General features: G+C 32.6%; 2 protein-coding genes across 2 annotated transcripts; one reads left to right on the top strand and one right to left on the bottom strand.

Moving 5' to 3' along the window:
• The first annotated feature begins 10,257 nt into the window (after positions 1 to 10,257).
• LOC134265214 (alpha-1,3-mannosyl-glycoprotein 4-beta-N-acetylglucosaminyltransferase C-like) lies at positions 10,258 to 15,496 on the top strand. The gene is made up of 4 exons (XM_062747466.1): positions 10,258 to 10,354; positions 11,847 to 11,953; positions 13,074 to 13,152; positions 14,096 to 15,496. Exons 1-4 carry the CDS (start codon positions 10,258 to 10,260, stop codon positions 15,247 to 15,249), a joined length of 1,437 nt encoding a protein of 478 aa, XP_062603450.1. The 3' UTR covers positions 15,250 to 15,496.
• Positions 15,497 to 19,250: 3,754 nt separating this feature from the next.
• Positions 19,251 to 20,609, bottom strand: LOC134265213 (probable sodium/potassium/calcium exchanger CG1090). The gene is given in 4 exon segments (XM_062747465.1): positions 19,251 to 19,700; positions 19,942 to 20,052; positions 20,055 to 20,102; positions 20,594 to 20,609. Coding segments are annotated over 4 exon segments (507 nt in total). The 3' UTR covers positions 19,251 to 19,368.
• Between the last annotated feature and the right edge of the window lie 2,119 nt (positions 20,610 to 22,728).

The raw sequence follows: 22,728 nt of genomic DNA, 5'->3' as shown, positions 1-22,728 counted from the left end.
GGTCACCGTGACCTACTTTTGAGTTAACATGATGTGAAGTCGTAAGATGCATCAACTTACAAGATTTGATGATCCTAGTCCTTACAGTAAGAAAAATATACACGTTTTTATTAATTGTAAATTTAGGTCAACTTTGAAGTGACCTTGAGACCACGCCCTTTGCCCCAGGGTCATGCCTTAATTGAACAATTTTTAATCTTCAACATATCCTTATCCTTGCATGTAAGTTTGGTAAAAATCTGCCTGGTGGTTCTGGAGAAGAAGATTTTTTAGCAACCAGTACTTTTGGTTTTGTTTTCCTGATTATCTCCCCTTGTTTTAGGGTCCCAACCCTTATTTTAGTATAAAGGGTAGCCCTTGGGCCAGGGATACCCTGTGACAAATTTGGTACTGATTGGCCAAGGGGTTCTTGAGTTATGGCCCATATTCTAAAATATTTCAAAACTTGTAAAACTATGTAAAACTTGAATTCCCTATTGTTTTCCAAGTTTTTCACGATTTTGATATTAACATCTGAAATATATAAAGTTTTCGGACTTTTTTCAGGATCTGAATTTTTACGTGCCAGGAAAATGTCAGATCTGGAACCATTGCCTGATTACAAGAACTGGGAATTCTCAGGTAGATTTTCGATATTGCAAGCCGATGTCAAATTCACAATTTGTCAATAGTACAATACTGTAAGTCCTTTAAATGGTTCTTTTATAAAATACATAATCCGAAGAAAACACTTTATCTGACTGTCGAAATTTGCTTTTATTTTGTGCATTCTTAAAACTTGCAATCCTGTATCGATATGTGAAGTGGTGTTTCATGCATTGTGCTTTTGACAAATTGTGAGTTCGACAATACATATAATTTTGTTCGCAAGTCTCGAAAATCAACTCCAGTTGAAGACAGCAAAATTTTCAGTTTTCATAACCGCCCACCAGGTTCTGACATTTACCTGGCACGTAGAATATCAAAATCGTAAAAAAGCCAGAAACCGTCAGATATTTCGGACTACCTGTAAACAATTATGGTAATGCAGAAACATAAAATGTTACGGTACAACATAAAGATATCATCTGACATCAGACAGTCAACATATTGTAGAAACAAAACTTTACTGCATGACAAAAAAACATCAACACAAGATCAATCATTACATTATTGTAAATGTATAAACATCCAAAATGGCTTTATATCATTAAACAAATTGAAATCATCAGCCTGTAGTGTATATGAAGAAAGTTACATGATAAAACATTACTGTATGACATAACAATATCATGAGATTAAAAACGTAAAAGTTTGACGTAAAAACATTCTATATTATTCTCTAACACATTTCTGGTAGCCTGTAAATGTAGAAATATTAAACATACCATGATTACTGTATGAAACATTCAGAAATAATGATAGCATCAGTCTGCATGTATACACGAATTGGATTGGAAAAAGACAAGGCAAAAAATGCCTGTCATCTGACTCATCATTCTCTCTTCATTATAGGTTTTCAGTTTATTTACTGTAATCACATTCAATCATGTTACCCACTGTAAGAGACTAATTAACTCATGTAACTAAACACTGTACATTCAGCATGAATCAGCCATCAGTGAAGATGCAGTCTAGCATGTCCTAGAAAAATATTTAAGCTGCTTAATGGGAAATTATCCAATAGAGAGACCAAAAAATATAATCATTCAATTTAAACATCAGGCCCCGGCCAAGACCATAAATTGAGAACAGATTTAAGTTAGAATTTGAATCCAAAATAACTTTCTTAATAGAATTTAAAACTAATATAAATTTTTAAATAATTTTAAATAATTTTTTAAATGAAACAAAATTTTCATCATTTGTTTGAATCTGAATGTTATACAAAATTGCAAATTTTTAAGCAAATCACAGAATATGTTTGACAAAATTTAATTTGAATTATAAAAATCTTAATTTTGATTTTAACAAGTCTCAGGGTTCTCCATGAGCTGTTTTACTGTGTTGGTCCCGACACAGTAAAATTTTCTCCGAGACAGAAACGATTAGGGATGGGTATTGCCAAAAATTTCATATCGCGATATATTACGATTTTTTCCCCAAAATATCATGATAATATCCTGATATTTTTACAAGCAAATTTTTTTAATGATTTTAAATGAATAGTCATTATTTTTCTTAAAAATATGCTAGAAAAACAAAATTTCACTACATTGTATTTTGAAATTTTTATGTACATAAAATAAATCATGTTTGGATGATAAGATGGCGTTCTTTTTACCTTCTACAACATTTTTTAGACTTTCTGTGAGTGAAATGTGAAATATTGAACAAATAATGAATACCTGGACTCTGCGTTTTCGGGGGGGGGGGGGGGGGGGGGTCCAAGGTACTTTTTACCTGGTTTAGTATATATATTTAATAACTCTGTAAATTCCACCCTGCCCCCCCCCCTTCTAGATCTGTGCATGCATGTATTCTTTTGTAATTATAATGAATAGTGATTCAGTTACAAATTTTATCACGAATTTTAAGTGCTTCGCGTAAACTCTGCAACACAGTAAAATTTCAAACAATGGAGAACCCTGAGTGTATTCTCTGCTAATATGATCTCCCGGCTTGGTCAGCATGGTCAGATATATACATGTGTTAGTGGTAAAAATTGGTTGTAAGAAAATCGATCCTTGGCAATGGGGCTTCAAATTTTGTTTCAATCTGTATATATATATCCAAGATTTAATTGGAAAATCCTCTGTGTGATTTATGAACATTTCCTTATAAACAAGATTTGCTGATAAATCTATTCTGAATAACCAAGTTTTACTGTACAGTACTATAACAATTTAACACATACTAGCTTACAGTTACTGTTTGACTACTATTTCAGATAATATCTTATTAGAGGTATTGTTGACATTAAGTATAAAGAAATTTCCATAGGATTCTGATGATTCATCAAACAGCAAGATATTTATAGTTCTGCTGACACCTAGCTCAAGAACTCAAAATGCCTGTACTTCATGTACATACAATGTAGATGTACATGATTGTTGCTCAGATATTTCTAGAGTTATAAAACCAGTAAAACATTACAGACTTACACAACAGTGAAACAATAATTTTCATTCATATTTCATCATATTCATCTTCATCATATTCATGAATATAGAGAAACTATATAATCACTGAATGTTTTGTGGTTATATACCGTAGATATAGAATTTATTTCATGAATGGATAGGGAATTTTCATAATTTTTATTCGTGAAAATATAAAAACTTCCTGCCTCATGAGAAACTATATAATCATTGAATGTTTTGTGGTTATATATAGATATAGAATTTATTTCATGAATGGATAGGGAATTTTCGATAATTAATTTTTATTCGTGAAAATATAAAAACTTCCTGCCTCATGAGTGAAAATAAAATCAATATCTATTCACAAAACATTGAATATCCTGTTTCTTACATCTTCTACTATGTTCCTTGTTATAATTAAGTTCGTGCTGTGGGCTGTGTCCTCAATAATATCAATTTTATTCAATAGATGACTTAATCAATTCAGCTAAACTCTATTTATTGACTCCCCAAAACATTGAACAGTATGGTGAGCTATACAGTACTGTACAGTATTTGATCCTTGAAAATAGAAATGTTTATACTTATAAATACATTCCAAAATCTAAACTCCATATACACATTTTACTTACATTACAAAATTTAAACTCAATGATATTCAAATCTTAGTTAGAAAAAATTATCCAAGCATTCCAAGGGTTTTAATTCTAGGGGCAACATCTGAGTTATGACAGGCATTTAAAGCTACTGGAGTAAGGAATTTGGCATGGATGTTACTCAGTGGAAGGGGGTGGTGTACTGAGGTAGGGTAATTGGGCACTGGTGCCAATATGTGGCAGTGACTACGTCTAATACCTTAAAATTGAATTGCCAAAATGGTAAGATAATGATAATGATGATCAGTAATTAATTTTGATAACCTCACTAACAATACAAATATGTCAATTGTGAACACCGCAAAAGACATGAGATGGGATCAGGTGCTTTGGAGGAGTAAGCATTCCTTGTTGACAGGTCACAGTGACACCTACTGTGACAGTGATCCTTGATTAAAATTGATCAGGTAGGCAGAATATTCTGTACTCTGTAGTCATTTTTAACAAAGAAACAAAGATCTATCTTTATTGGTGTGAAATATGTCAAAAGAAACCCCAAAGATACCAGTAATAAAGCTTTCCTTTGCCAGCTCAATGGTCATTTCTATGTTTATCTGTTTATATTTCCATTTCTAATTTTTTTTCTCTGTGATAACCCTTAGAAATTTAAGTTAGGGGAGTTTATTTCTTGATAATAATTTGAATTATAAATAAAGGATCATGACATGCTTTACCGGTTATATCGAATAAAAGATATGTGTGAAAATAAAACGATATGCACATGTACATGTAAATTCACATTTTTAGGCCTTAATTTTCATTGGACAATAGGCCTATGCATGAAAAAGGTCCTCTACCCCTGAATAGTGAATTTTTACAGACCAGAACCAAATTTTACCGGTAAAAACCGACTTTGCAAAGACTGAATAATCCAAGTTTCCTCTTACTCTAACCCCCATTTTTTTTTTACAGCTATTATCAGTGATTATATGTATTGACATGCCAGGAATTATATAGTTTGGGAATCTCAACTTACATTATATAATATATAAATAAAATATAAGCTTTTAAAATTAAATACTCAGTACACTTTTGACATGTTTGACAAACAGTTTAAAAAAAAAACTTACCATGATTAGGCTTTAATCAGTTGTCCACAATTTGAATTCCAACACTTATTTTGATTCTGTTGTAGTAAACTCTCTTTTGAAAAAAAAATAATAATCCGTGTGAGGTAGGGGTTTTATGAGGTCATTAACCCATGCTGCGATGCTTTGAAAAAATTTTCCACTATAATCCTCTTAGCCCACCTTCAACGACTCGCCTGACTGTGCATTTAAACATAAACACAAACAAAGGAAACAATCTCAAAATAAAACACTTGTATAGTTAAACAATGCTAATTTTTAAGGGTTGAGTAAGAACGTGCACCCTGGGTCAACTCCACTTTGTTATTGTCTCTGTCGATCGGGCGCTTCTTTATCAATCTGCGTACACTCCGATTTTTAAAACTTTCGTTTGACCCTAGCTGTCGATATGGCAGATTTGGCGGATCTAACAAAAAGAAAGAATGGAAAAATTCCATTCGCAACCTACTAGCGGAAAATTTTACGAAGCCCCCCTCCAGAAATGCCCAATGAAACTACCAAAAATATTGTTCACTATACATTTTTAAAAATATTTGTACGCATTTATGGTTAGTTCTACACGAATTTATGTTTTTTTTTATTTTGAACGGAAAACGGTGAAAGCGTAATCTAAGTAGGATAACTCTTCCAACATTGTATCATTTACAGCAAATCCATGTTACTGCCCGTTGTTTTCTCGTGTCTTTGCCCCGTAATCGAAGAATCGGGGTATTTTTGCCCTGTCTGTCCGTCTTTCTGTTTAGCTGTTTGTCTGTCTGTCCTCCAAAAAACTTTAACTTTCCCATGATTGCTTATAACTCTTGATTGGTTGGAACTGTGACATTCATATTTCACCTGACAGGTATACTCCTTGTGACAAGGCCTTTCTTTAGGTTTCAATATATTTGACCTTTGAATTTGACCCAGATTTGCAAGAATTTTCCCAGCATTAACATGGGTAAAACCTTTTCAACAGCTGGCGGTAAGGCTTTCATACTTTACATACCGTATATATATATCTTTCCATGGATATTATTAGTTATCCAGGTTCAATCAAGGGTGTACGGGAATTTACCCCGGGTTTTATTCCATACACCCTGAGGCCGCAGGCCGACGGGTGTATGGAATAAAACCCGGGTAAATCCCCGTACACCCTTGATTGGACCTGGATAACGAATTTATTTCCTTTGTACCAATAAAAATGCTTTGTAAACATCAGAGTAGGTCTCAATCTATCGATTAGAAAACTACGTACTGAGAATGTATGCACTGTGACGTCACGTTTTATTTACACCCGGCTCAAGTCGGGTGCACGGATATTTACACCCGACTTTGTAACCAATCAAAGCTCGTGTTACAAGCTAGATAGGAAATAAAAATATTTTTAACCTTTTGACCGTGACCTTTGACTGTGACCCACTTTTAAAAACTTTAACATTCAACGTAACTTTTAAACAGTAAGCACTGGGGCCTTCATATTACATAGGTGTGACAAGGCCTTATTCTGAATGCCAAATAAAAATTGACATTGACCTTGGAGTTCGACACTTTAACCCTTTTCCTAACTTTTGAACAGTTTGTGCTAAGGCTCTAATGTATTACACATGTGTATTTCTTGTGACGATGCCTTCTCCTGTGCTCAGTTTTTTTTTTACTTTTGCCTTGACCTAGGAGTATAACTTGCAATTGAGAAACTTTTAAATTAACTTTCACCCAGATCTCACATACGGCATCGTCGCAAACCACGGTCAAAATTCTCTTCCATTATGCAGAGTAAGACTCCGGACCGTGGCTTAAGACGATGCACATGAACATACGGGAGCATCAGTGTTTCACAAATATCTTAATTCTTTCCTAATTTTTAATTTTGATAATGGATTCAAAAGTATATGCCTTGGCCCGTTGGGCAAAAAAAAAAAAAAAAGAGATGGCAGAAGTGCAATATTGCTCAACTAAACATTTTTCATTTTCTAGAAAAAAATTAAAGAGCAAAAATCAGTTCAGTATTGAACAAAAACATAAACAGAGGATGCTTCTAAATTTCCTTTAATTATCATGCTTTAAAATATTTTTTAAAAACTTTTTGAATCTCTTTACATGATATACACGATAAAAAGGCCAAGTACGTGGCATCACGTGTATCCTATCCCCGGGGGACACTTATTTGAACAAGGAAATATACACTTTAAAATATCGAAGATGTTTCAAAATAATATGACTTATCATGGCTTTGATGTTTTTGAAAAGCAGTTTTTATATTAGGTTTCAGTTTTTGTAAGTATATACCTGACATTGTATAGATCTCCTTTGTCAATATAGTTTAACCTTTGACCCCCTTCTCTGACTCTCCTTCCCGGGAGAATGATTTGAACAATTTGAATCTACTATACCTGAGAATGCATCTGTGTTAATATTACTAATCAAGGCTTTGTCTTTCTTGAGAGGAATTTTGATACCCTCCCTTGAAAATATTGGGAGGGTATACGTATATAGTGCTCCTAATGTCGGTCTTTTCCGTCAGTCCGTTCCCGTCCGTCTGTCTGTTAATTACGATTTGGGGTATCCATCTCTTATCTGCAAACTCTTCTTATACCACTGAATGAAATTTAATGAAACTTCCACAGAATCTTTGTTAAATATTGCCATTGTGCACCTCTTATACTACTTTTTGATCGGACACATTTCGGGTTTCCCATAGCAAAAGGTTGACACTGCCATTCTCTTTATAATATTGAAGGGTATCCATCTCTTATCCGCAACTCCTCCTACACCAATGAATAAAATTCACCAATCTAATTATCCTCATATTTCTTTTTAATGTCGCTTAAAAAATAGCATCGAGGATCGGATTTTATTCAGATTGATACTTTCACAGATTCTTTATCACATAACACCATGATTGTGCATCTCCTATTCTATTTTTTCATCTTAACACTCATTTTGGGTCTTCTAGAGCAAAACATGGACTTTGCAATTATATTAATAATATATTATAATCGTTTGGGAGGCGGGGGATCATTTAGTGAGCTCAGTGCTTACAGTACTACTAGTTTCCCCCCCCCCCCCCCCAAATTCGCTCCTTCTAAATTGATTTTTTCATAGGATTGAAATGTTCCACAAACAAAGATAAATTTTGGGTCCCAGTAAATGTTCTAACAAGCCTCTTTCTTTACTCCTCCCAAAAATATTAACAGTAGTGAAGAACTCGGAGCTCCTCGGGTGGCTCGTGCCTCGCACACTAACCTCGGACGTCAAAGGTGTTCTACCATCTTGCTAAGTCAGTCATGTGATCTTATTTGAATTTCTTTCAAATATTATCCAATTGAAATCTGAGTTCCAACACTTTGCTTGCTTTCAAAGCCTACTAACATAAGGTTGTAGTCAAAACCTATATATACAATGAAGAATTGGATAAATTAAGATACCCTTTTGAAGAACTTTGTGCAGAGCGAAATATGAAATGAGTGACAAGGCAATTCCCGGCGGAGAAATGTATCGACCTGAGGCGCATTCCTCCACCTTCATCCGAGGTTTAATTAAATGGTGTATAGCGGAGTCAACCGAGGATCGCCGATTGATAGTGATGGAGAAACTTCAAGAGTACTGTGCAACAATTCATTAGAGAAGTGGTGTAAATCATATGTGGATACTTATCAATAAAAATCCAAGGCTCTTTTGGAAAATTTGAAGTCTCAAAATTTTACCAAAATCAACAGCATTAAAACTTACGTACGACTTTATATACAACCATTCCTCACAATAAATTAAAGTTCAGGCCTTTTGATATCATTGACAGCTGCTTTTTCAATAAAAATGGAACTCGTAAATTTACTAACTTTGACATTGGTCATTTGCAAAATTATTGTGTTGAAAAACATTCGGATTGTACACACAAGTACTCTGAAGTTGACATCAAAAAGATGCGTGAGTTTCTGATTGACAATATCTAATGTATGTCGTTTTTGGAGACCAGGTCTTCCAACAAATCTATTGAAATTCCCATGGGTACCAATTGCGCCCCGTTATTAGCAGACCTATTTTTGTATTCATATGAATCAGAATTTGTGCAAAATTTTATGCGTGAAAAGAAGAAAACACTTGCTGTGGCCATCAACTCGACATTTAGATATATCGACGACGTACTGTCAATTAACAATAGTAATTTCCATTCTTATGTCGATACCATGTATCCTGGTGAAAAACGTGATGATTTTAACTTTTCTGTGGTTAAACTACCTTTCTTATGCAGCAACATAACTTCATCACCTGCATATGGAGTTAATAAATACATGTATATCTCAGTTGATTGGATACGCAATCTTGAGCATTCTCTACGTATGAACAATTTTCAAAACGAGGTAAATTATTGACATACAAGTTGATGAAACAGAGAATATTAGCAGTCTCGTGGTTTTAATTACATGTACCTTGTTAACGATTGCATGAATTATAGTGTATAACTTATATCATTTGGGCGTATCTCGGCTGACTTTGTTCAATTTTAGGCCTTTGTTTTTATATTGAATTTGACATAGAATTTTCCGTCTTCCTGACCAAAACGTAGAGTTCACGACGTTTGTGATCGGTCAACAAGGCTTGCTTACTCGTCTTAGGCACCTGATCCCACCTCTGTGATTTTCAGGGGTCAGTGTTTTATATTCTTTCAATACAGATTTGAACTGTTTATGGATTTTTTTTAAAAGATTTACCACTGTTCGTTTTCTTTTTGTAACCTTTTCATCCTTGAGTGTGTTACCTACTTTCTACAAAAACACATCGGGTTAATCAATTTAACAGATTTGGAGATCGATCAGCCCTAAATAATTATATTTCTGAGACGCTCACAATCAGTAACAAACTTATAAGCTTCGTATACTTAAATCCCTATTAAACATGTATATCATCGATGTTATGAACAATTATCTTCTGCCCAGTACGCAAATAGCAGGTAAAAAAATGTACATGATGAATAGTGTAAAAATATCAATGAAAATGAATTATTCATTGAAAGAACCCGCCGAGGAAAGGTACAGTAGGATGAAACCTGAACTTGAATATAAACCATACAGCTCCGAGGTCTGCATCCAATCATTAATTAAAAAATCTGATTAAGCAAGTCTGTAACCGATGCCTCCTAAGTGGTCGAGGGATCCAATAGCTTAGGCGTAAGAACAATTGCGATATTCAGGAGATTCACAACATGCTTCTATTTGAGGGACTATCTGCGTTTGAATGCATGGGAATTTAGAACAAACATCTAAGAGATTTCCTGAGTGGGTTTTTATTTGAATAAGGGACAAAGTTATGTACAAATAAAAATCTGTTTAACTCTGATCATCATTGGTAAACACAATGGCAGAGACCTGAAGAAAAGCTATTGTGCTCCGAACAGCTGTGGTGCGTGGAAACATCTTCGTATACAATGCGGAGGTGTTATTGAGCACAGAAAGTGACAGATGATGCGTGAGGACCATGAAGACTAACAGAATACCACTGACTAGCATTATCTGTGTATTTTCTGTTTTTACTTTCATTATCCAAATACTGATTCTTCTTCATAGCAATTCCTGTAAGTATTATTTTTAATTGCTCAACTTTTTAACTTAATTTTATTTTATTCTAATAATATAGACGGATTTAGTACGGTAATGACATACATGTATTTCGCTTCCTTGGTGCAAAATAATTTTTCTTTAGATCATGATGTCAGTATGTAGGATTTTATTATGTCAACATGCAACAATTAAAAAAAAATGCAATCAAGAATTTTCAAAAATTATCAACTTTCGCCAACATGTGACTTCAAAGACGATAAATTCAATTAACATACGTTTATTTATGTTGGCATGTGAGATATATATGTTGACATGCAAAATATTTTTGTCATCATGCAATTTATTTCTGTTAAGATGATACTTGTTTTGGCTGACATGCGAGATGAATATGTTGACATGTAACATATTTTTTCAACATGCGAATTTTTGTTGTGATGCAACTTGTTAACATGTATGTTGACATGCAAGCTAAATATGTTGACAGGCAACGACTTTTTAAGAGCATGCAACTTTATTATGTTGAGATGCAATTAACTTGTTAATGTTTAGATACAACTTGTTTATGTTTACATGCAACATATTTTTGTCAACATGCAACATATTTTTAGCTCTACTGGTCAGAGACAGAAGAGCTTATGCGATAGTAAGATGTCCGTCTTCCGTCCGTCTAGCTGTGTGTCTAGCTGTTGTCTTTCTATCTGTAAACAATTTTTCAAAATGCTACAAAAAAAGGAAAATTCTGTGAAATACTTTCAAAGTGCTACTCTTCTTTCAGTTTTGGTCTAATTTCAATTTAACTTGGCACATGCGTAGACTACACTTAAAGATTCATAATTCTATGTATCGGTTTTTATTTTGATGAACCTTGCCGTGGTTACTAAAAATAAAAATTTTATGTGAAATATACTTTCAAATGCTACTCATTATACCTTCATCATCTGCAATATACCTTCATCGCCTGCTTACGGGGTTTATATATCTAAGTTGATTCAATACGCAAGAGCATGCTCTACGTATGTCAATTTCTAAAACGAGGTAAATTATTCACAAACAAGTTGATGAAACAAGAATATCAGCAGTCTTGTTTAGACTCATCATTTCGTAAGTTCTTTGGTCGATACAATGACTTTGTCAGCAATTACAACTTATCATTGAGTCAAATGCTGACTGACGTTTTTCATACTAATTGTTAGGCCATTATTTACAAGTTAATTTCCGATCTGATAAGGAGCACACAGCGGATGTGACGTGTCACCAAGAGATGCTCACTCCTCCCTGGCACCTGATCCCACCTCTGATGTTTTAGAGGCCTTTTTTTCCTCTGATTCAATTTTGTATTGTTTAATGGCCTTTTAAGCTTGAATACTGTTTGTTATCTTCGTATATTTATGTAATAGAATTTAATAGATACATGTCTGTAAATCCTGTGTGTGTATGTTTGTATGTGTGATTATTTAAAAGGTTTATAAGTCCATGGCCATATACCTAATGTATATCTACCTATAGATGCTGTATACAAATGCTCAACATGGATTAATAGTGAAAAGGTAACAGACTCCAGATATCAACAAAGAGCTTATAATCTGGTGTCATACAAGGATTATCTTAACAAGGTAAAAGTTTACGGTGTCAATGTATACATTTATATGATATGGCGCTTGTTTAATTGACCAACATTTATTTCCTACTTACATGTACATGTATTAGATAACCTAGATTTTTAATATAATGAGGTTAGTGACCCATTAACATCAGATCGTACGATTATTATTTTTTTTTTACACTTTATAAAATTACATGTACGTATAACTACGAATAATTTCAAAACTAGGCTTTTGATAACAAAACAATTGCCTTTTCAATAAAAATAGAACTTGAAAATTTTTGTATATTGTGTTTGGTCATCAATAAAATTACTTTTTTAAGTCACTTTGATTCTACACAAAAGTACTGTGAAGTTGATATATTAAGGAATACTATACTGTTACAAGATGACTTATCATCGTCTCAAGCCACTGTCTGGAGTCCGCTCTCTCCTACCCGTGTCCAGAATGGGAGAGGGTAGTACATTTTTTGGCCACGGTTTGCGACGATAATGACTTATTGCTATTCAAGGGCCTGTAGAGGCATACAACAATGAAACACGTAAAATGATTTTGTATAGTACAGAGTTTTGTGTACAGGTATAAAGTACAGACAACAACTTGTTACAGACGGTATACATGTACTAATGGACGGAAACATAAACGGAAATCCGTTATATTGAAATGGATTTAAAAAAAAGAATAATCTTATATATACTCATATAATATTAACAGTTGTACTAATTCCACCTCGTACCTAATGCGATTGTCTCATAAACAATATACTAAGTATGTTAAAATACATCAAAATTATAAATTATGAATAATATAAAGCACAGTTACAGTACTGATTTGGGAGGAAAAATTTCATAATGTATTTTATAATTCCTCTGAAGCAGAATTTATTCAAAAACTTACATATGAAGGAAAGTTTATAGTGAATTAATGTAAATAAAAGTTTTTGAAGGATAATTAAATCACTGATTTACTGTTTTAAAAGTGTATGAGTGAGTAAATGTGTTATTGAGAATTTGAGTTACTGTTCATTGAGTAGGTGAATGAGTTCAGGAAAAGTGAAACAGTGACTAATCGTATCTATGTATATTAACGTATCACAAATTGACACATGCATTAAATTTCAATGTTATAGCCCTCATCAGATTTGACAAAACTTCATTCTGCATGGCGAAAAGAAGCTACTTTATTCCAAAGAGTCCCAGAGCAGAAAAGTAAGGACATATATATTATGTGATAAAAAAATTATTCATAAGTATAAACAATTAATACTTCTATTTTTTCAAACAACGAGGTATAAAATACCTAGCCAGGATATGAAATGCAGAGTTCATAAACGTATTCTTCTATCTTGCTATCTAATTTAAGCTTTATCATTTCGATTGATCGGTTTCATAAGCAGCTTTGTAATTGTCCTCGACCTCATGTTAATAAAATTGAGTTTCTTTGTCTAAAGGTGACATTGATTTATCTTATTTATATCTTTGAATTTCTCTGTTTATTAACATATGTTACGCTGATAAAGAACTTTATTCGGTAATAAGCAATATTTGCCCCCAAATCAAACTTTGATGGAGATATATTTAATTAAATTCTTAAACAGGGGAGTATATGCTGACTTCAAAGCACTGAATATTTTCATAAGTAATGACGTCATATGTATGTAATGACGTCACAAACATGACGTAAATTTAAGTTTTTTATGAATTTTACAAAAAAATGTACATATTTAGTCGATATTTTGAGTAAAAGTCACCGAGCGCATGTGTGTTCAGGATCAATATTTTGATATAATGTGTAGAATGATAATATCAATGAAATGTGTCAATATTGTTCCTGAACAAACATGCGCTCTATAAATTTTAAAGCTAAAATTGTTGAAATTTTGTCCATTTTGTCCTCTTTCTGCAAAAGGATATAAAATTGGACTAGTTTGTGACGTCATAAAAACAAAAATTGTGAATGCACTGCTATGACACTATAATATTTTCTGTTAATTTATATTTCTCATACAATTTATTGAATTCAGCACATTTCAGAAAGTTTTCAAAATTTGACTTTTGTGGGGGCAAAAATATGCAATATACCGCATATAGTTCTTTATAAAAAAGAAAAAATAATGTATACATAACTCTGACATTTGATGCATTGTTTCAGGATATTTGACGATTGGTATCCCCACAGTTAGACGAGTGGGAGACGAGTACATAATGAAAACTATCAAATCCATAGTTAACTTCACGAGGACAAAAGAACTCAAGGAAATCTACATAGTGATTTTTCTTGCAGATTTTAATGAAACTTGGAGGGCAGACATTAGCGGAAGAATCAAGAAATCATATTCAAATCTAATAACGTCTGGAACTCTTATTGTAATTAGATCCTGGGAGTCCTTTTATCCTCCATTAGATAATCTAAAGCATACTTACAATGATAATGATGATAAAAGGAAATGGAGATCAAAACAAAATGTGGATTATGCTTTCATTTTCTTATATAGTCAAAACCTATCTACATATTACATTCAAATGGAGGACGACATATTTACAGTTCCTGGATACCTTCAAGTAATCAAAGATTATGTTTCGGAATTCAAAACGCCATGGACATGTTTAGAATTTTCCGAACTTGGGTTTATCGGTAAACTTTATCATTCTTACGATCTGGAAAAATTAGCCAAGATGGTGTTGTTATTTTATGAAGAACAACCGTGTGACTTTACCTTTTTATATTTCAACCTGCAGATGCTACAGTTTACTCGCTACATTCGTCGTCCCACCATATTTCAGCACGTTGGAATTCGGTCATCACTTCCTGGAAAAATTCAACCTTTAAAAGACAGATACTTTGACAATTTAGACAAGTCATATAAGGGAGATAACCCTCCCGCAAAAATCTACACAAACATGGATATCGAACCATCGTTCACTCCAGAAATGGCGTACAGCAGGGAACCGGGTTATTTTTGGAGTAAAGGCAACGGGAAAGCAGATGACTGGTTCATAGTCGTGTTTGATGAACCTCAGAGAGTGGATAGTATAATTATAGACACTGGATCACGTGAACACCCAGAGGACAAAATCGAACACGGTAAACTACAGGCCAGCCTTAGTTTAGTGAGTGTATCCTCGTCTCAACCTAAGTGTACAAATGATATACTTTTAGGATACTTTGAAAATGGGGATATTAAAGTGGGGAATTTGACATCAACTCTCGGTCCTTTTAAGATTCATTGTGTGAGTATCATTTTAACGGAAACACAGAGTTGGTGGATAATCATCAAAGAAATAGCAATCTTTGTGGCAATGTGATAGATGTTTTTTTTTCGTATATAATAAAATGATGAAACAAAATACATTTTGCACATTTACATTGCTTTATCGGTAACTCGTTTTATTCAACTACATGTAGTTGTTTGTTTACTTCTCTACCCCATTGCAAAGGCCCAGGGAAAGGAAACACATCATGTATTGAATAAAAACCATATTTGGGTAATAATTTTACAAAATGCCTCGTTGAAGTTAGATTTTGGATTAGTTATATTTTTAAAATTTGTATATCAGACTGAGGCAACAGTAAGAAAGTTAGGAGGAGCGTGCATGTGGATCATTTTTGTATCTGTGCACACCAAAGGAGGAGCGAATCTTTTATGTCTTTGTGCATGCTGAAGAACTAATAAGGAGGGGCGGATCTGTTGTATTTATGTATACAAAACAACTGAAAACGGGGAGCGGATCTATGTTGTCTCTGAGTATAGTTACCAAATAACTGATAAGGAGGTGCGGATCTATGTTGTATCTATATATACCAAAGAATAGATTACATGTAGGAGGAACGGATCTATGTTGTCTCTGTGTTTACCAAAAAGGCCGATCAATATTGTGTCTTCTTATACAATCCATGTTTTTCAATTCTTAACTATACCTCCTGCATACAGAAATAATATATTTCATACACAGGCGAGCTAGAAATAAATACATGTACAAATGAATTTATGGTAAAATAACGCCGTCATCATAGGAAATTAGAATTCATTATTTTCGATATTGACTAATAGTTACTAATATATATGATCCACGAAATTCTAATAAAGAAAATTCAAAATACTTTTAGCTCTCATATATCTAATTAGAAATTAATATATAAACTGATAATTATTTAGCGAGATGAATTATATTTCTTTATCAAAGAGTTAATTAACGTGAAACGGCATCTCATCAGACACTGACATGTAAAGAAGCTATTTCTGGAAGACGGTCTTATGCAAGTTTACATTATTTAGACGACGTATTAGTTTGTAGACATTTTTAGTTTCACAACATATTGGTGACGTATCACGATATTTCAAGAAGCTTTATGCGTAAAATACCAGGATCGTGGGAGAGAGAGAGACGTACATTTAGAAGAAAAACTATAAAATTGACAAAATTGACAAATAAGCTATCCATAGTTCCGTGAGACAGGAATTCTAATAAGTACGAGTATGGTACACAATCGTGCTTTTGACTGAGCTAGTGCGTTGTAACAATTTTACTGCACCTATCAAGCTATATCACACTTTCCAAAGCCAGATATATATAGAAATACATGTACAAGTATGGTATACTGACATACCTAACAATTAAGCAATGCTACATGTACTCGTTCCTAAAGTAGACAGTAATACTGACAAGTATGGTATACATATGTAAATGACATAGTCCGACCATTGTCTTTACATGCTGTCATACGTTCCTAAAGCTGAACATGCCTCGTTAGTAAGCCAACGCCATATAAGATGATACTATCAACGATATCAGTACCGAGATATCCCTTCCCATTCGTTACACCTGATAACTGTATTGTTACGGGCATCAGCGTGGAATTGCAACACGTGTTTGTGCTGGTTATTTGCAGTTACGTGTTTTTGGGTTTGTCTGTATACCCCACTGGCCTGTGCAACTGATGTAAAATTCTTCGGAATCTTACTCTTCTGTCGTAGAAACACACTGTTATTATTAATTTTAGTTAAGTGTGAGGTTTTGCATTACGTCACGAACTTTTTCGACAGATGCATCCAGCGTAAACAATTCACGTGATTGGTCAAGTCATATTTTCAACACTGACACGAAAAGAGTCTGTTGTACGATCAACCAACCAGGGATTAGAAGAAAGTTCCAGTCGTAACGCTTGCGATTAGGAGGCGTGTATTATTTACCTTGAGCGCAGCTATTATTATAGAATGTGACGTAATGCAAAACTACACACTTAACTGAAATTCACAATATTTTTGTCACAACCGAGTGCTGTGTAGCATGCGTTCCAAAACCAATAATATTTCGGGTATAATAAAATTGATTTAACCGTAATAGAGATCAGGGGGCCTGCCCACAAACACTATTATAATAGTGATATAATACATGTAGTGTAACTACTCTTTAAAAAATAATAAAATAAGGATGTGGATCTTTTTCAAATTATTTTATTCATTTTTCTAGTGCGTATCTGATTAAATCAGACATAATATGCATCAGAGGTAACTATCTAACTAGACGTCCACGTTTGGCACACTATCACAAGTAAACAGGGAGGAAGATCCGCCTATAATACAGTGGCGGATCAATAACAAAGTGGGACATACAATCATTCATCGACTATCAAACATTTCATCAACACATAACAATAAATAGAGATCGAGGATAACAACTGTATTACTACATCAACAAAACGGTCAATATTTATCAATGTCTCCCCAATAACTTCACCTCCAAGAAAACATTTATAATCACTGTCTATCATAATTTATATTCATCATACATTGTAATTTCACTTCCAAGAAAACATTTTTTTTCACTGTCTATCATAATTAATATTCACCATGCACTGCAACTTCACATCCAAGAAAACGACATATTTTATCACTATCATAATTAACATTCATGAAAATAACATGTAAATCTGTAATTATAGTTCATATACTAGTATTCAAGATTTTTTGCTCCTAATTTTACAAAGCATATTTCTGCGTATGCATGCACGTGCATTTGAAATACTAGTGTCAGAGCTCTGTGAAAAAACTTCTTATTCAAAGGCATTGAATGATAGATTACAATTGTACAGAGCATTGCATTTAAAATTGAGATCTTAACAAAAATACTATAGTATTTATAATTTTGGCCAAAAAAAAAATCATTTTAATATTCTGGAAAATAACACCAAAGACAATATGACTATCACTTTTACATTTGTTTTTCGGACTACCATAATGTATCTGTACTGTTTATAATAATAATAATTCAAAATAAACTCATAAATATTGATAAAATTAATGTTTACATCGTACGTTACATATAAACAAGGTACATATTCCTCCGTGTTTTTCAACAATTCTTTTCCTTTTGATTAAGTTAAATACAACATATAATCGTTACATCCTAGGGTTACTTTACAAATGTGTTTAACAGAAAATAAATATATGATGCAACAACGCGTTTTATCCTTTGTGAACATATGTTGAATTACTTCAAGGATATATCACTTATACTACGAACATATTCATGTGATAATAGCAGAATAAGAAATAAATCAATATAACCTTAATAATGTTATTTTAAAAAATTGCATTTTTTTCCACAAGAAATCAAATATCTTTATCTTATTAAAAATAAGCAATGTCAATTTCAAAAGTAAATGGAAAAATTACACGAAATGAAAATGTTGTAAGTAATTTATGACATGTTTATGCTGCGTTCAAAAATTACATGTAATTATTATTTGAAAACTTCCCTTGTCCATAATGATTTCTCTTCTCTCTGATTCAATTTTTACCATCAAATTTGTTTCACCTTAAGAAAAATAAACAGGTCTTTGACACGTTAACTTATCCTTCAACATGTTAATTAATTCAAAGGAATGTAACTTAGCATTTTTCGTACAATACAATATGGCAAGAAAAATATTTTGCTTTTTATTGTTGTGAACATATCCTTTAAATTATGTTTAGAATATCAAGTCACATTCGAAATACTAGGTAACAGAAACATGTATTCAATCACACATGTACAACGTAATTCTGTTAATTGTGACTACTACATACACGTTCTGGTACAAGTTTCTTTTCTTCCCCCCTTCCTATCCTTTGTGTTTTATAAATACTGAAGAAAAAGTCATCAAATTATCAATTTGTCTTTTCTTATATACATTTCCAAATGAATGAAAATTCTGGGTACGCATAAATTATTTCCTAATCAAGAAAAAATATGTCCATTTAAAAAACGGGCAAGTTTGATTCTTTGTACATATTGTATTTTTAGTTAATGGTTTTACGCACTTTGAAGAAGTCTCTGTTTAAAAAAACATTTTGCAATATGATTGAGTACTTGTCTAGTAAATCTTATATTATATCTTTCTTTTTTTAAGTGACGTTTCTCTTGAACTACCAGGTATATAAATCATTCCCTCGGACAGTAGTCGGCTACGTTGAAATTTCCGAATACATTCAGTTCATAAAGACAGGAGAAGACTATCACAACAACGTAAACCAACAAACAGACGACACCGAACTTTTTGTTTAGCCGCCATTTTGTAACAAACATGGCGATGATTAAGAATACAACTGTGGATAGCAAAGTGATGGCGGAATATGTCAGTCCTTCGCTTTTTATCGGGATGGGGTCTCCACTTTCTAGGATGAGGGATTTTAACAACCAGGGGAGACCCAAACACATCAAAATGTCAAATACATTGCTCCCTATAGAGTTAGAGACCGCCATATCTCCTAAACCTGAAATAAAGAAAAAATATCGCTGTGTAGTGACTGAGTAAAATAAACATACTTATTGCATCTACATACTTCTTTAGAGATTAGATGAAATCTACACCGATTACTCTAAGGGAACAATTCACCTTTAACGGATGTTTAAATATATTAGTCAGCGACCTATGTTCGTACATGTATGTTGTATACTTTGCATTAGATTCATTAGTCTGCACTATCAATGACAATGTTGCTATAATGTACTCACCGTCTCTTGCTACAAAGAGACTTGAAAGACAGTCTGGTACACTGGTACCTGCTGCTAACAGAGTGAGTCCCATTACTGTCTCCGGAATTTCTAGGGCATCACCTACCAAAATAAAAACAGCGTTATAAGAAACTCAACATCTCTTGATATTAAACCACCACCTATATTATTTAAAATGAATATCGACTTAAAAGAGAAATTAAATATTTATATATAACATTTTAAGACGGCGTCAATACGTTCTATTTCCACTATGGAAGATCTAGAGTTATGCTTCTTAGTGCGCTCCTTTGTGGAAAAGTCGGAAAATGTACAAATCTGTGATTTCTGGAACAAGCGTAACTGTATTATTAAACATCTAAGTAAGGACTTTGACGGACACCTTGCACTGAGCAACTCAATAAAATGGACAGAATGCAGAAATTGTTTCAGTTACTGTTATCCAAATCGCATGACAAATGATCATATGATGTACCCTTAAAACAACATTACGCTTAAAAATGATAAATGGTTATCTTTTCATTAAATGTGGAAAACAAAAATGTGTTCCCTGGACATCTCTGATATACATAACATTGTTTTGCAAATAAAACAATAATCCAGAAAATTTAAGGAGATGTAATCCGGCAAAAGAGTAAAATTATGCTCGAACCATCTACATTAGCCATTTTTGCGCCAGATTTTTAAATAACCGAGATTTACGGTAAAAAATTGATATTGTGTTTACAATTTTTAATTCTTAATTTAGTTTTAATAAACACTATAGGAAACTGCATATGATGTGAAAATTTTAAAACCATACAAGTAACAGCTTTTTAAAAAGCTTGCCTGACTAGATCAATAAATATCGTACATTTATTGATCTGCACCACGTGAAAATTAATGCATGTAGTTATTATAAAGTCAGATAATTATAATATAATCAACTTATTTTTAGAATTCAAACGAAAACAATACTGATAATAGATCTCTCTGGAAGGCATAATATTGACAGAAATTTAAGAATATGTAACATTTGTGATTGTAAAACTATTAGTGATGAATTTCATTATGTTATGGAATGCAAGACTTAGTATACCTTTCGCATGACAAAATATTTCTCCAAAATAGATATTGTAAAATTCCTAACATTTTCAAATTTAATGAACTAATGAACATAATAATGTAAAAAAAAAAATTCTTGGTCAAAATTTATCAAAAAATTTTCAAAACTGTCTGCCCTTTCTTGAATCCTGAATGTGTTTTATATACACATGTACAAGTAACTGACTATACGTTTTCTCATTCTTTTTTTTCTTTATACTTGTCTATTTTTTATCCTTACTGTAATTTTTGTTTGTATATATGTAACTCTTGTACCAGTCATCTGGTTTTGAGTGAATAAAGAATTGAAAGGACTGCATTCAAATAATTGATTGAAATTTTAATGCAATCTACGATTTGAAAAAAAAATTAATGACCTTGACCTTTAAATGACATTTTGCCAAAGGTCATTTCGCAACGGCATAACAAGAGAAACTGCTTGTGTTCTGCTATTGATTTTGCTGCTGGAAAAAGTTTTTTAAGCGCGATTACTGTATTTCCCTTAAATGGAGATATGACCAAGCATTGAATTCTCAAACTTTAATGTAACAAATTACTGGTCGTCCAAGATAACATATTCGTGGGGAAATTTTAAAGGTTACATTGAAGGCGAGTTATCGTTCTTTCCTTTATTGTAAAGAAGGACAGACTGGTTTTAACTATATTATATAATATACAATAATTATACTTTACCTTTTAAAGAGTATTAAAATTTTAACTGTACAGTCATGTAACAAGACAAAATCTCACTTGATTTAAAATTGATGAAGTTATTGTCATCCTATTGTTACATGTATAAAACGCTTAAAATCATTAACTATAATTTTCGTAATTAATAATTAGCTTTTTATTATATCTGGGTCCGCCAGAAGTTCAATCAATAATTTGTAACTACTTGAATGCGTTCTGCATTGACTGGGTTTAAAAAATCAATTCCAAGATTAGTGGAAAAGTGTAATGAAAAGAAGCAATATGGCTTCGTACATTTATTGATTTGCACCCCGGAAAAATTTAAAGCATGTAGTTACTATAAAGTCAGATAATTATAATATAATCAACTTTTTTTTAGAATTCAAACGAAAACAATACTGATAATAGATTTTCTGGAAGGCATTATATTGACAGAAATTTAAAAAAATGTAACATTTGTGATTGAACACTATTAGTGATGAATTTCATTATGTTATGGAATGCAAGACTTAGTAACTTTCCCATGACAAAATATTTCTCCAAAATAGATATTGTAAAATTCCTAACATTTTCAAATTTAATGAACTAATGAACAGTAATTAATGTAGAAATACAAAAATTCTTGTCAAAATTTATCAAGAAAATTTTCAAAATTGTCTGTCCTTCTTGAATCCTCCATGTGTTTTATATATGCATGTATATGTAACTGACTATATGTTTATCTCATTCTTTTTTTTTCTTTATACTTGTCTACTTCTTGACCCTTGACTGTAATTTTTGTTTGTATATATGTACCTCTTGTACCAGTGATCTGGTTTTGAGTGAATAGTCCCCTAAAAAATTGAAATACTGGTTCAAATAATTGATTGAAATCTTAATGCAATCCACGATTTGAAAAAAAAAAAATTTAAAGACCTTGACCTTCTAAATGACATTTTGCCAAAGGTCATTTCGCAACGGGATAACAAGAGAAACTGCTTTATAAAGAAGGTTGTGTTCTGCGTGGATTGATTT

Source organism: Saccostrea cucullata, unplaced genomic scaffold, assembly GCF_032062105.1.
Source record: "Saccostrea cucullata isolate Sc308-1 unplaced genomic scaffold, CSIRO_AGI_Scuc_v1 ctg10920, whole genome shotgun sequence".
In the NCBI taxonomy this organism is placed as follows: domain Eukaryota; kingdom Metazoa; phylum Mollusca; class Bivalvia; order Ostreida; family Ostreidae; genus Saccostrea; species Saccostrea cuccullata.
Note: the sequence above shows the minus strand (reverse complement) of the source record. Positions and strands in the feature narration are given on the sequence as shown.

What these genes read in the sequence shown, in the direction of transcription:
- LOC134265214 (XM_062747466.1), top strand. Translation starts at nt 10,258, where the DNA reads ATGAAGACTAACAGAATACCACTGACTAGCATTATCTGTGTATTTTCT. An exon ending in TCTTCTTCATAGCAATTCCT is followed by an intron (nt 10,355 to 11,846) that starts GTAAGTATTATT and finishes ATCTACCTATAG; the next exon opens with ATGCTGTATACAAATGCTCA. An exon ending in ACAAGGATTATCTTAACAAG is followed by an intron (nt 11,954 to 13,073) that starts GTAAAAGTTTAC and finishes TCAATGTTATAG; the next exon opens with CCCTCATCAGATTTGACAAA.